At 36.3% G+C, this 14,192-nt stretch overlaps 1 protein-coding gene across 10 annotated transcripts in view; it reads left to right on the forward strand.

The window, feature by feature from the left end:
• FAM172A (family with sequence similarity 172 member A) overlaps positions 1-14,192 on the forward strand; it is a 395,725-nt gene that overhangs the window by 26,169 nt on the left and 355,364 nt on the right. For 9 of the 10 annotated variants that reach the window (XM_043464656.1, XM_043464666.1, XM_043464663.1 and 6 more), the window contains exon 2: positions 9,973-10,096. The exons of the other annotated variant lie outside the window; for it this stretch is intronic. In XM_043464656.1, coding sequence (XP_043320591.1) covers positions 9,991-10,096 — 106 coding nt within the window. In that variant the 5' untranslated portion in view covers positions 9,973-9,990. The remainder of the gene's footprint in view (positions 1-9,972; positions 10,097-14,192) is intronic. 10 annotated transcript variants of the gene reach the window in all.

A 14,192-nucleotide genomic window follows, 5' to 3' on the forward strand; every position in this document is an offset into this window, starting at 1 on the left:
GTATTCTTGTCTGGAGACTCCCCATGAACAGAGGAGCCTGGTGGGCTACAGTCCATGGGGTCACAAAGAGTTGGACACAACTGAGCAGCTAAGCATAGCACATTGTCACTTTGTAATATTTTCTAGATATTATTTGTAATATCTTTTTTGTAAATATCTATTAATAAGTTGTGTATCTTGGGACTTCCCTGGCAGTTCATTGGTTAAGACTCTGCACACGGGAGCATGGGTCTGATCCCTGCTTGGGGAACTAAGATCCCATGTGCTGCTCAGTGCAGCCAAAATCAAATAGATTAATAAAAAACAAGCTCAGTCTTTGTTTTTTTTTTTTAAAGTTGTATTTCCTGCCTCAGGATCAAAACAGTAGTCTCCCCTATTTTCCTCTAAAAAGTTTATAAAGTTTTGCTTTTTGCATTTGTACCCTTAATCCATTCAAAATTGATATCTATCTTTGAAATGGATGTCTACTTTCATTTTTTACCATGTAGCTGACCAGTTCCAATTGTTGAAAGTTTCATCCTTTGCCTAGTGGTATGTCAATGTCATCTGTGTCACATGATTCGGTATGTGGCTCTGCTTTGGAGCTTTATTCTGTTGGTCAGCTTGTCTCTTCTAGTACTAACGATACACTGTCTTAATTACTGTGATACCTGGTAAGGCCAGTCTTCCTCTCATCTTCTTTGATACCTTCACAGTATTGAGCCCTTCTGTACATGAATATGGGATGTTTCTTCATGTATTTCAGTCTTCTTTATTGTCTGTTAGTAAGATTTTATCATTTTCTGCACATCATTTTAACATGCCTTTTCTTAGATCTATTCTTACTATGTAACTTATTTTTTGCTCTCAAAAAATGTCTTTAAAAAAGCAACCATACTTTTTAAGTGATTGTTGCTGGTATTTATAAATATACTTTACTTCAAAATATAAATTGTTTTAGTCATCTTGCCAAATTCTCTTTTTATCCCTGATAATGTAGAGATTCTTCATATAGTTTTTGTATTTTTGAAGATCTTTTTTCTTGATTTTGTTGTTTGTTGTTATCTAAAAGATAATCATACTATCTGCAAAAAATGGTGACTTTGTTTTCCTATTTTTAATCCTTATTTATTTTCATTTATTTTTTTATGTTTCCTTACACTGGCTAGAAACTTCAGAAAACTTTGACTAGAAGTGATAAAAGCAAACTGGTAAGGTTGGACATTCTTGGTAACTGAGTTTAAAGAGAATGTTTTTAAGTTACTTACCGTGGAGAGTAATTTTACTGTAATTTTTTGAGCCTCTCTATCACGTTAAGAGCATTCCTTTTTATTCCTCGTTTGCTGTGACTTCTTTTCCAAAAAGGAGTATTGAATTTTATCAGATACTTTTCTGCAGATTTTGAAGTTATTATGATTTTTCATCCTCTATGTTAATTTAGTGAGTAACATTTGTAGATACTGTAATGTTTTGTAATGTACGTCTTAAGTTTGTTCTCAATAGGAGGGTCCTTCAGGGAACTTAGCTACTATGTTGGAAGGAAAATCTAGTTGTAAAATTCTTGACTCTCATGATCCTAGGAAGGGTCTCTACCACTTTGTGCTTATGTAGACAATAGTAGTGAAAGCTGTCTGGCATACTGTGTTTAAAAAATAGGTCTACTAATATAAATGGCTGGACATTCCACACGGTCCCTGTGCTGACAGTTTTAGTGCTACAGATTTAAATTCCTGTAATTAATAGTCCGGATAAGTGATGGTTGTTTTTTGAGGAAAAAATATTTTGTAGAAGCCAGGAGGGTTCTTATTTGTTTTTGGAATAAGAGAATTTTGCTATCTCAACCCCTTTGTTAATTTAGTCAAGTTATGAATTGTTTTTATTGTTTTCTGAATAAGTAACCACTGTAACTAATATGGTAATTTGAAAAGGTGATTTGAAGTTTCACGTTTCTAATTCTTTTTCAGATCAGATATTTGTAGTATCTCAGGAGTAGAGAGCCTTCCCAAATCTTTCTGAGTTCATCATTTGTTGGTCCCAGGATGCAGTCATTTTTGAAATGTGGTACAGACATGAAATTCTAGAAAGTAATATCACTTCATAAAGAACTGGGAAAGTCTAGAAGCTGAGAAAAAAATTATTCATTCTGAAGGCACCTAAGTGATAACATTCGTAGTTGTTAACACATTTAGGTAAAGTCAAGTTTCACAGATATTTTCCCCTTAAATAAACAATAAAGAGCGCACTGTCAATAGACACTGGATATGAGTGGTACTTAAATGCTATTTGCAGTACAGTCATGGTCTCCCCCAAGTCTTAACTTTGCCATTAACTTCTGTTGCTGGTGTTATTAGTATATCTTGCCAGGCTTAGGACTAAATTGCTTGATTATATACTCAAGTTTTTCCTTCATTTTTTCTTTTTTTTTAACTATAGCAGGTGTTACTTTTCTAACTTTGAAGTAAGTTAATATTGTGTGTGAGATCAGTTGCAATAATAATCAAAATAATAATAACCAAAATAAAGCAATTATTACCAAATTTCAGTCCCTATTAGAAATTGGGTAGAATTTGAATACTATTAGGTGTATGTGGCCTAGGAATGAACTAGATCATCACCAAAGTGAATCAGTGCTTCCCATCAGATTCTCATTGGAAGGTGTATATAAGGGACAGGGACAGGGCAGGTAGGCAAATGATGATTGACAGAGAAACCCAATGAACAGAACTAAAGCTAGACTAGAGCACTGCAGTTTACAAACCTTTATATGTAAACGTTCACATTTATACCTAGAAATAATATTTGCCCCTGGTGTTTAGATAGAGCAGGCCTACATGGTTGCCAGCCTGACTGTGGTGGAAGGGATGAGAGGGACATTTGAAGAGAGAAGTTCTTTGAGTCTGCCTGAAGTCCACGTAACAATTTTTTGTTTTGTGGAAGGAAAAAGGAAGCATGAGTGAGATGGTCAACACTTACCTTTTGAGACTGTGCCTTGAGCTTTGGCATCGTAGCTGTAAAGAGATGGGGAGAGAGAGCCACTTAATACACAGCGAGGAACATTGCTCCAACACCAACATCATCTCTTTCAGACTATGGGAATCATCACCCCAAAAAGAAACCAGGTACCCGCTAGCAGTCACTCTTCATTCTCTCCCCACCCCAACTCCCCCAACCTATTTATTAATCTGAGAGAGGGTCATCTTAGTGTCTACCACATGCATATTATATTTTAAAATTTAGATTGAACCTTGAGTTCACAAAGTTAAGCAGAGATGCTAGTAAAAGTATTTATGAAAGGAGAAAATTTGATTTAAGCTTTGCAAATATGTTATTACTGTTATTTCATGGTATTGGTTACTTTTAAATCTTACGAAGATAGCTTCTGCTTGGTCAGTTTGGTCTGGAGTTATGTACGTTCGTAGTATTATATTTTACTGTGTATGTTTACCATAAAATTAGAGTCTCTTAAGTAGCTAATGACAATTTAATTTGACCCCCATAAGATCCTATATTTTTGACATACTCTGTTTTTCTCAAATTTTGAGCACCTGTCCTTTTTGAGAATTCTTTTGCCCTCTGATGTACCTCTGCTATTTCTGTTCCATATTATGAAAACTTCATAAAAGGCTATTTAAATTATTTTTTTCTTTTGTGGAGCTTCAAAATTGAGAATTATCTAAAAGGATTGTTTTAGGTGTGTTTAATTTCTCAGTTTGAGCTTTAGTGTAGTCTTGTAGATATTCTAAGGTTTTTCACTAGCCTTATTAAGTTTCTGTCTTTTTGCTAGCCAGAAAACAATATAAAAGCCAACCAAACAACCAGCAATTTGGGAGCTTGTTAAAAAGACACAGTAGTAAAATATTAGTTTCTTCTAAAATCTTTCTTTTTGATATCCCTTAACTTTTGACTCTTTCTTTTAGATGCTTGGTTTACCAAAATATTGTGAGGAATGATAGGGAATAGCTTTTTTTTTAATAGTTGTGTAACAAACTTGATGAGTAGTTTGTTTCAGTTTGTTTGCAGTTTAGGGATTTATTTTAAAATGTATTAAAATTTTTATTGAAATGCAGTTGATTTACAATGTCTGTTAGTTTCAGGTGTGTAATGAAGTGATTCAGTTTTATATATATATCTATGAATATATATATATTCAGCTTCTTTTCCATTAAAGGTTATTATAAGATATTGAATATATTTTTCTGTAAATCCTTGTTGCTTATTTATTTAATGTATAGTAGTTTGCATTTGTTAATCCTGTACTCCTAATTTATCCCTCCTTTGCCTTACTTTCCCCTTTGGTAGCTGTAAATTTGTTTTCTATGTCTGTGAGTCTGTTTCTGTTTTATATATAGGTCCATTTGTTTGACTTTTTAGATTCCACATATAAGTGATACCATATAATATTTGCCTCTATCTAACTTGCTTCAGTAAGTGTAATATTCTATAGGTCCATCCATGCTGCTGCAGATAGCAATATTTCATTCTTTTTAAATGGCTCAGGAATATTCCATTGTGATGGGGAGTAATTTTTACCAGTATTAATTCTGAATAGCAAAGCAAATAGAATGAGACAATTTTGGTGGACAACTTTTATATATGTAATTAATTTCCTCCAACTAGCCCAAACTCTAAATTGTAATACTCTCTGATCATACAAATTAGTGCCCAAGAGTGAAAACTTTCTGTGGGATCAGGAAACTGGAGTTGTTTTCCTAGTTGAAGTTGAGTAGTTTTGGACACGACTGAAGTGACTTAGCAGCAGCAGCAGCAGTTTGACTCTACCAGTCAGTTGTAGCTAATGAGAAACTGGATGTGAAAAGGCTTGGTGACTCTGAGTAACATGTGCATTTAAGAGATAGTTAAAACAGTGCTCTTTGGACACGACTTTGAACTGAATGGAGATAGAACTCACATGCTTGAACTTTTTTTAGACATACATTTTAGTAAGATTGGACAAGAATATAAACAAGTGAAACAAATTAATTTAAATTCCATTATGATTATTTTCAACATAGCCTTGGTAAGCCAAGTCAACTCAAGAAGTATTTATTGGGGGGCTTTATTGTTTATTCTAAGAATTCACCCAAATGATACACATTGAAAGTTTCTTATTCCTGTAGGCTGAACTGATAAGGATAGCCTTTTTGGAGTTTGAGCACATAGTAACTGGAATCAAATTATTTCTGATGTTATGTGAATCACTAATATTTGTAAAGGAGTTTATAGTTTATAAAATGTGTTTGTCTATATTTTTTCATAGAATCTTCATAATCATCCCGTAAAGGGAAAGTGACAGTGTTAGTCACTCAGTCGTGTCCGACTCTTGCAACCCCGTGGACTGTAGCCCGCCAGGCTCCTCTGTCCATGGGATTTCCCAGGCAAGAATACTGGAGTGGGGTGCCATTCCCTTCTCCTGGCATTCTTCCCCACCCAGGGACTGAACCCGTGTCTTCTGCATTGCAGACGGACTCTTTACCATCTGAGCCTCAAGGGAAACGCCCCGTACAGGGAGGTGCTCTTAGTTTCTTAGTTATTCCCATCACTTAAGTTAGAGAAGTTGTGACTTTCTCAAGGTCACTCAGCCACTAGCTGGTGGAATTAAGGTTAAAAAGTCTGAATTTCTCATCCCAGACCTACATCACATTGCTTCAGGAACTAAGGAGTTACTTCAGATGTGCTTGGATTGGAACAAGGCATTCCTAATCTGATCTAAACTTTGACCCACATGTAGATTACATTCTCCACATAAGCCACCGTTCTCTGTGCATCCGGAGCGGGTATTACCCTGGGCCTTGTCCTCCGTGTCTGCTTCTGCCTCATGCCCTATCCTTTAGCCTCTTCCCCAGTGCCCATGTGTCTGTACACACACCACACAGAGTCTCACTCATACATGCTCACTCTCCAAAACATAAATTTTTCACACTATTGCCTCAGAACTATAAACTGTCCGGGATTGTTATGAACTAACCTTTGCTGATGAGCAACTTCTGAGTAATATGCATACTTTAACTATAATTTGGAATGATGTTTTAGTTCCTCATACATCTCTGGTACTGATTCAGTTACTGTGTTTTGATTGCAAGTAGGCTCTCTTGGGGCTTCCCTTGTGACTCAGACAGTAAAGAATCTACCTGCAATGGGTTTAATCCCTGGGTTGGGAAGATCCCCTGGAGGAGGGCATGGCAACCCACTCTAGTATTCTTGCCTGGAGAATCCCATGGACAGAGAAGCCTGGCCAGTTACAGTTCATAGGGTCATAAAGAGTCGGACAAGACTGAGCTACCAAGTGAACACACACAGGCTCTCTTGAATTGAATTTCAAGAGCCTGACTTAACATAGACTCTTTGGCACCAGACCAGCTCCAGGGATCCCAGGGACTTAACCCAATTTTTCTTGTCCTGTGATATATTTTGCACTTTTGTCATGACATTGAGAATGAGGTGGAAAGGCCTTCTGTTGCAAAATAATCTCTTTCTAGGTCCTGTTTAATACCTGACTAAAAACAAACAAATATAGGAAACTAAGGCTTCTGTATGTCTTTGTGTACTTTTTGTAAGTGTTTGTGCCATATTTTGAGCAAATAAGGCAAATAAATATTCTACTGTTTCATGTTTTGAAATGCTGACTGGATAAAGATTACACATGACAAGTTATTTATAGTTTTATTTATACATGGTGGATTCTCTGTTGGAATCATAGAAGGCAAGAAGATATGATAATTGCTTTGTGTAGTTCACAGAATGAAATTGCAAACTGAGATGTTTTGAATCTAGTTTATACTGTAACCATTTCTAGGAAACCATATTTAAACAGCAGTGGTTATCATGAAGTATACAACATGTCAACTGTGTCCCAATTCACATCAGTAAAAACCTTCTACCACTTTATTCCCTATAACCTAACCTCCATCAGATAATACTAAATAAACTATGTCGAGTGCACATATTAATATATATATATATATATCTCAGATGTATCAAACAGCTTGCTGGCTGCATTTGCAGGAGTGTTTATCTGTGGTCATGCAGGTTATAACTCTGAATTTTTATTAGGAAAACTAAATTGAGAATTTATAATGTTCCTGATTTAGTTTCACCAGCTGTGCCACTGCCAAGGAAAATAACTTGAGAAGGTAAAAATCTCACAGTGAATAAGAAAGCAGTAGGCAATTTGCTTCGTATTTACCTGCTTTATATCTGCTGCTGTAAGGTTTAGGGTCAGAGATAGTAATTAGTCATCTCTAATTAAATATTGTCACTTCAGTGAATTGCAGTGTGTATCTTTGGATCTTGTGTAAAAGAAGCATAATGATTATTAAGTGATATTTGATCTTGGGATTCTTGAAGCCAATTCTTTAAAATGTGAAATATATTTTCGCTCCTCTGTCTCTTACTCAATTTATTTGGGAATTTGACAAACATCCATTTGGCTCCAAATATATCCAACCTTGTTTTAGGGACAGATGAGATACCTGTCCTCATGGTGATCAAAGTCTGAAGGGGGAACTTGTTATTAAAAATTGAAGGGCAGTTACAGCTTTTTTTTTTCAAGTTTTATTGAGATATAATTGACATCACATTATGTACACTTAAGGCATATAATGTGATGGTTTGATTTATGTATCTTTTGTGAAATGATTACCGCAATAAGATTAGTTAATACATCTCTCACCTCACATAGTTACCTATTTTTTTTAAAGACCTACCCTCTTAGCAACTTTCAAGTATACAACACAGTATTGATAACTGTAGTCACCATGTTGTACATGAGATCCCCATAATTTTAAAATGTGAACTTTGAAAACAAGTCTGACATAAAAAAGATTTTATGCTTTCTCTTTCAGTCAAATGGTCACAATGAAATAATCATATAAGTTGTTCTGTTTAGAAATTAGACAATTTGAGGCCAGTGAAAAATAACCCAAAAGTTCATATTTACAAGAATACTGAATTGACAGAGGGGATAGAGTGAAAAAGTACAAGAAGTCTCCTGTGAATAGTTCATTTGGTCTTGGAATTGTTAGCACGGAGCACTGTATGGAATGTCTCATGGTGAACATTTCTATTTAATTTCTGCTACAGGATGGTGGATAATAAGGAGTTGATGGGGAAACTTGTACCCAAACTTGTGGGACTTGACAGATGAAACTAATGCCCGAACGTAGCCCTATAGCCCTTACAAATATTGCTTTTTCCTATGTGTTGTAATGATCAGTCTGAGTCTTATATCTTTTATTTGTGGCAGTTTGGCAGTTTGATCTGGTCACAAGAGTATAAGCCCCACGCAGGTTGTGACCATGTTTTATTCTCCATTGCACCCTGGTGCCTTGCACATGGCTCATCATATAGACAAAACTGGTTCTTGAAGGAATATAGGCATATTTCATCTATGTATAATTTACCGAGTTTTGAGTTACCTATTCACAGAAGAAAAATAGCAACTACTTCCATGCTAAGTGAGAGTGCTTTCCCAGTCATGGTCTTGTATTCTAGTTATTCCTAGGTTAGGAAACCTCGCATTCCAGAGAAGCAATAAAATACCACTAGTAATAGCAACAGTCAGCTATCTACACCTTCTATAATATTCTCAACCACTACAGTATGAGAATATTATTATTTCATTTACATTTTACAAGTGAGGAATCTGAAGCTTGTCCCTAGCCACAGAGCTGTTATTGAGTGGCAAAGATAGGATACATTTATGGCATTTTAAAAAAACAAACCAAGGTATGTTGAACCCTTAATTACCCATCAGGCACTATACTAAGTGTTTTACCTTAAACCTCACTGTAACAACACGAGGGGAGCGTGGTTATCATTTCCATTGTGCATGTGTGGAAGACGAGGCATGGAGAAGTTAGATGATTTGCCAAGAGTACGTGGCTAGCTCGTGGTAGAGCCAGAGAGAGCTTCCTGTTCTATTTCCCCACCCACAGTCAGAGCTGAGCTCAGGGCAGCGTTGATTTATGACCCTAGGAACATTGTTAGTTTAAAATTATTATTTTAAGCATTATTATTTTTAAGTATTTTCTGTTCTACTCTGTTAATTATACAAATGCCTGAGTTTTTAAAGATAATCGTACAGTATACCTCTTGAGTAGAAACTGAAGTTTACTTTTTGAGTAGTAAGTAAATCAATCAGAAGAATATTGTCTTACCTCAGCTTTTATGTAATCTCATTAACAGTTATGGATTGGCTATATTAATTTAGTTTAATTTTTTCCCATTGTATGTGTTGCATTTTTTTTCTGTTAAATTTTAGGAATAGTGTTTTTTTCCCCTTGTTTGTTGGCACCCTGGGAGAAACTGACTATAGTTCAAATGTTTTCCCTTTGGCCAAAGCAGAGCAGAATTAGATTTTAATAAATTTTAACTTTATATTATGATTGTTTATTGAGGTGCCATTTATAGACTGTGACTTTCAGACATTGAATTTGACATAGTTTTTTTTTTTAAGGGCTGTTTTTTTTCCCCCTTAAATTTGCATTTTGAATTATATACCAATGGGTAGTATATGTATGTTTCTGCTTCTGCCCGTCTCAATGTCCCAGAAAGACAATATTCTGACCTGGTACATGACATATGCTTGCAGTGTATTTTAAAAGAAATTTCAGGATTTGAAAGTGCCTGGAAGTTTTTTGTTTTTTTTTTTAATTAGATATTGGGGAACTATACCTAAATAGTTTAGCTAAATTCAGTTCAGCAGCATTAGGCATATGTGTTTATAAGATACTGTGTTTGGTGATATGGGAGACATCAAGATGACAAAAAGTTGATACCTTTATCCTGGGGCTTGTAATCTGCTAGCTGACCTAGACAAATACATAAATAACGGTAATGCAAGGCAGGCTGTGATAAGTACTGTGGTACAGGCCTCAACAAAGTGCAGTGGGAAATCAGGATAGAGAGATTAATCCCAACTGGGAGGATCTAGGACCTTCTCATGGAGTAGGTAGGACTGAGGAGAGCTTAATTTATTGCTTTGATTCATTCTAGACTGTCTTCTGAAGATTGATGTCTGTTTCCTTGAGGTCTTTAATTTTGTTGCCAATTTGGATAAGCATGGCTCAAATCCAGCAGGGAGGTCCAGATGAAAAAGAAAAGACAACAGCACTCAAAGGTACATACTTAATTTGCTTTTTCAGGATATTTTCACTGTGCCTAATGAAGGTACAGGAATATTTAGATGACCTTAAATTCTTGTCAATTCTAAAATAAGAATATCTGTAATCTATAATTATTTATATCTGTCACAGTGACCACCTCAACGTCTGAGATATAGTATGTACTCCGTAAATAAATCATAAAGTCATGCGATTTTACAGCTGTAAGAATTCTTAATGCTTTTCTTATTCAAGGTCATGTATTTAATTGTAAAACTAATACCAGAGATCTCTTGAGTCAAGCCTAGTGCCCTTACCATATTTTTGTTGTTTGAAATGTCATACTAGGTTAGAGTAATGATCTGTCTAATCCTATATTCTGTCTTTGTGGCATTGCACTAAGAATATTTTATGAGAAGCTCTCTGTAAGAAGGAATCTGCTTTAGACTTTCTTTGGGAATTTGGGTGCCATTTGTTAGATTAAGAAAAGTGTGAGGAAAGCAGGTTTTAGACATATTAAATAGTAAACTGACATGCCACTTAAATATCAGGCTGGAGAAGTTTGAGTGTGGAGTTTGGGAAAGTATTTGAGCTGGAGATTAAAGCTTTGGGAATTATTAGCATAGAGGTAATATTTAAAGTTATGGTCCTAATTGAGATCATCAGAGATTGCAGTGTAACCAGAAAAAGTCTGAAGACTGAAGTGTGGGTCATCTCAATCTTAGGGTCAGGAAAATGAGGAAGAACTAGCAACAGACCTTTAAAATGATTTCTAATAAGATAGGCTGCAGGCTAGGAGCGAGAGAAAGATCCTGAATACCTACTGAAGAAAATGGGTTTAATTAATTTAATCATGATTATAAACCAGGCTTTGCTGGTGGCTCAGACAGTAAAGAATCTGCCTGCAATGTGGGAGACCTGGGTTCGATCCCTGGGTTGGGAAGATCCCCTGGAGGAGGGCATGACAACCCACTCCAGTATTCTTCCCTGGAGAATCCCCATGGACAGAGGAGCCTGGTGGGCTACAGTCCACGGGGTTGCAAAGAGTCGGACATGACTGAGTGACTGAGCACACACATAAACCAGGCTAGATGAGAACTGAGAGTTTACTTTTATATTTAACAGTGTGGAGGTTATCGATGGTCTTCACAAAGAGCTGTTTCAGTGAATTGACGGAAATGAAAGTCATATTGGAAAACTTCAGTTAGAGAATAGGAAGAAAGCAATTCACAGAGTTGGACACAACATAGCAACTGACCACACACGCACGTACTGTTTTAAGAAAAAGGAGAGATATGCTCTAGATGGGAACAAATATTTGCAATTCATATCTCTGGAGAAGGAAATGGCAACCCACTCCAGTATTCTTGCCTGGAGAACCCCATGGTCAGAGGAACCTGGCTGGCCATGGTCCATGGGGTCACAGAGAGTTGGACACGGCTGAAGTGACTAAGCACAGCACATATCTGACAAAGGACCCTTATCCAGTGTATATATCAAGGTCATCAATAATCAATAATGGGCTTCCTAGGTGGCGCAGTGGTAAAGATTCTGCCTGCCAGTGCAGGAGACGCAGGAGATGAGGGTTCGATCCTTGGGTTGGGAAGATCCCCTGCAGAAGGAAGTGGCAGCCCACTCCAGTGTTCTTGCCTCGAGAATCCCATGGACAGAGGAGCCTGGTGGGCTGCAGTCCATGGGGTTGCAGAAGAGTCAGGCATGACCTAGTGACTAAACAATAGACAACTCTATGGAAGGTTTTACTGCATGTATGTATGCTGCTGAGATAGACCAACACACTCAGAATAATAGTTAATTTACAAAAGAGGATAAGGAATGAGGGAATGTGTGTTTTCATCCAAATAGATTTGCTGGGGTTCCACTTGGAACACTTTCGTCTACCTTCAACCTTACCTGATAATGTGAAAATCTGATCTCAAGTTGTGGTTCCAGTTTAAACTTCCACAAGCAATATATAAGAAATCAGATTGGTTTTCTGGATTTTAGAGGTTGTATAGTGATGTTAAAAGCATATGGGTAGTCTAAATATAGTAATAAGGTTATAAATATAGAAGTTTCTGAATTCAAACTGAGGTTTTCCCACTTACCATGAAACAAATTCCTTCTCTTCTCTGAATCATTTTCTTCATTGGTACAATAGGAATATAAATGCTTAGCACATGAGCTTGTAATGATTAATGAAGTAGTCAAATTGAAAATATTAGAAGATAAAATGGCAAATGTTAAATAAAATGTATCTTGGAGCAAATTGACAGAATAAGTAAAATTTACCCCTCAAACAGTCCTATTTATCAGTTTTTTTCTTTTATGAACTATGCTTTTGGTATTAGGTCTAAGTACTCTTTGCTTAGCCCTGCTTCATGAAATCTTCTGTTATCTTTCCTCTAAGAGTTTTATAGTTTCAGATTTTACATTTAAACTAATGGTGTGTTTTGAGTTAATTTTTATTTAAGAGATGAGCCTTAGGTCAAGGTTTGTATTTTTTGTCTATTGATGTTGAAGTGCACCAACACTATTTGTGGAAAAAAAAAAACAACAACTATCTTTGTACCATTGAATTACTTCTTCATCTTTCGAGGTTTGTTCCGTGCATCTGTGTCTGTCTCTTCTCCAATCCATGCTCTTGATTACTGAACTTAAATAGTAAGTCTTAAGTTTGGCTGGAATGATTCTCCTCAATCAATTCTTATTATTTGGTTTTTCTATGTCTTTTGCCTTTCCATATAAATTTTAAGAGTAAAATTGTCTATAACTATAAAAAAAATAATTTCAGTTCAGTTGCTCAGTTGTGTCCGACTCTTTGCGACCCCACGGACTGCAGCACACCAGACCTCCCTGTCCATCACCAACTCCCAGAGCTTGCTCAGACTCATGTCCATTGAATCGGTGATGCCATCCAGCCATCTCATCCTCTCTCATCCCCTTCTCCTGCCTTCAGTCTTTCCCAGCATCAGGGTCTTTTCAAATGAGTCAGCTCTTCGCATCAGGTGGCCAAAGTATTGGAGTTTCAGCTTCAACATCAGTCCTTCCAATGAACACCCAGGACTGATCTCCTTTAGGATAGACGGGTTGGATCTCCTTCCAGTTCAATGGACTCTCAAGAGTCTTCTCCAACACCATAGATCAAAAGCATCAATTCTTCAGCACTCAGCTTTCTTTATAGTCCAACTCTCATATCCATACATGACTACTGGAAAAACCATAGCTTTGAATAGATGGACCTTTGTTGGCAAAGTAATATCTCTGCTTTTTAATGTGCTGTCTAGGTTGGTCATAACTTTTCTTCCAAGGAGCAGGCGTCTTTTAATTCCATGGCTGCAGTCAACATCTGCAGTGATTTTGGAGCCCCCCAAAAATAAAGTGTGTCACTATTTTCATTGTTTCCCCGTCTATTTGACATGAAATGATGGGACCAGATGCCATGATATTAGTTTTCTGAATGTTGTGTTTTAAGCCAACTTTTTCACTCTCCTCTCTCGCTTTCATCAAGAGGCTCTTTAGTTCTTCTTGGCTTTCTGCCATAAATGTGGTGTCATCTGCATATCTGAGGTTTTTGATATTTCTCCCGGCAATCTTGATTCTAGCTTGTGCTTCATCCAGTCCAGCATATCTCATGATGTACTCTGCATATAAGTTAAATAAGCAGGGTGACATTACACAGTAAATAATTTTACTTGCATTTTAATAGAGATTGCATTTAGACCTATAGACGAACATGAGGAGAATTTACATCTCTACTAGAGTTGATGTTTCTAATCCATGAACATAATCGAATATCTATCATTTATTTAGATCTTAGATTTCCTTCATTGACACTTTGCAATTTTCATCATATAGTTAAGTCTTACACATATGTTATTAGATTTGCATTATAATTTTTAGAGTGATTATAAATGGTATTGTGTTTTTAATTTCAATTCACACATTTACTGATTGTTTATGGAAATACAGTCAAATTTTGTGTGCTGATATAGTCTGTTACTGTTTGGAAGTTGCTTATTTCTTTCAGAGCTTTTATTGGTAGACAAATTGGTGTTTCCTGTGTAGATCATCATGTTATTTGCTAATTGGGCAGTTTTATTTCTTCATTTCCCA

Source organism: Cervus canadensis, chromosome 4, assembly GCF_019320065.1.
Source record: "Cervus canadensis isolate Bull #8, Minnesota chromosome 4, ASM1932006v1, whole genome shotgun sequence".
Lineage (NCBI taxonomy): Eukaryota > Metazoa > Chordata > Mammalia > Artiodactyla > Cervidae > Cervus > Cervus canadensis.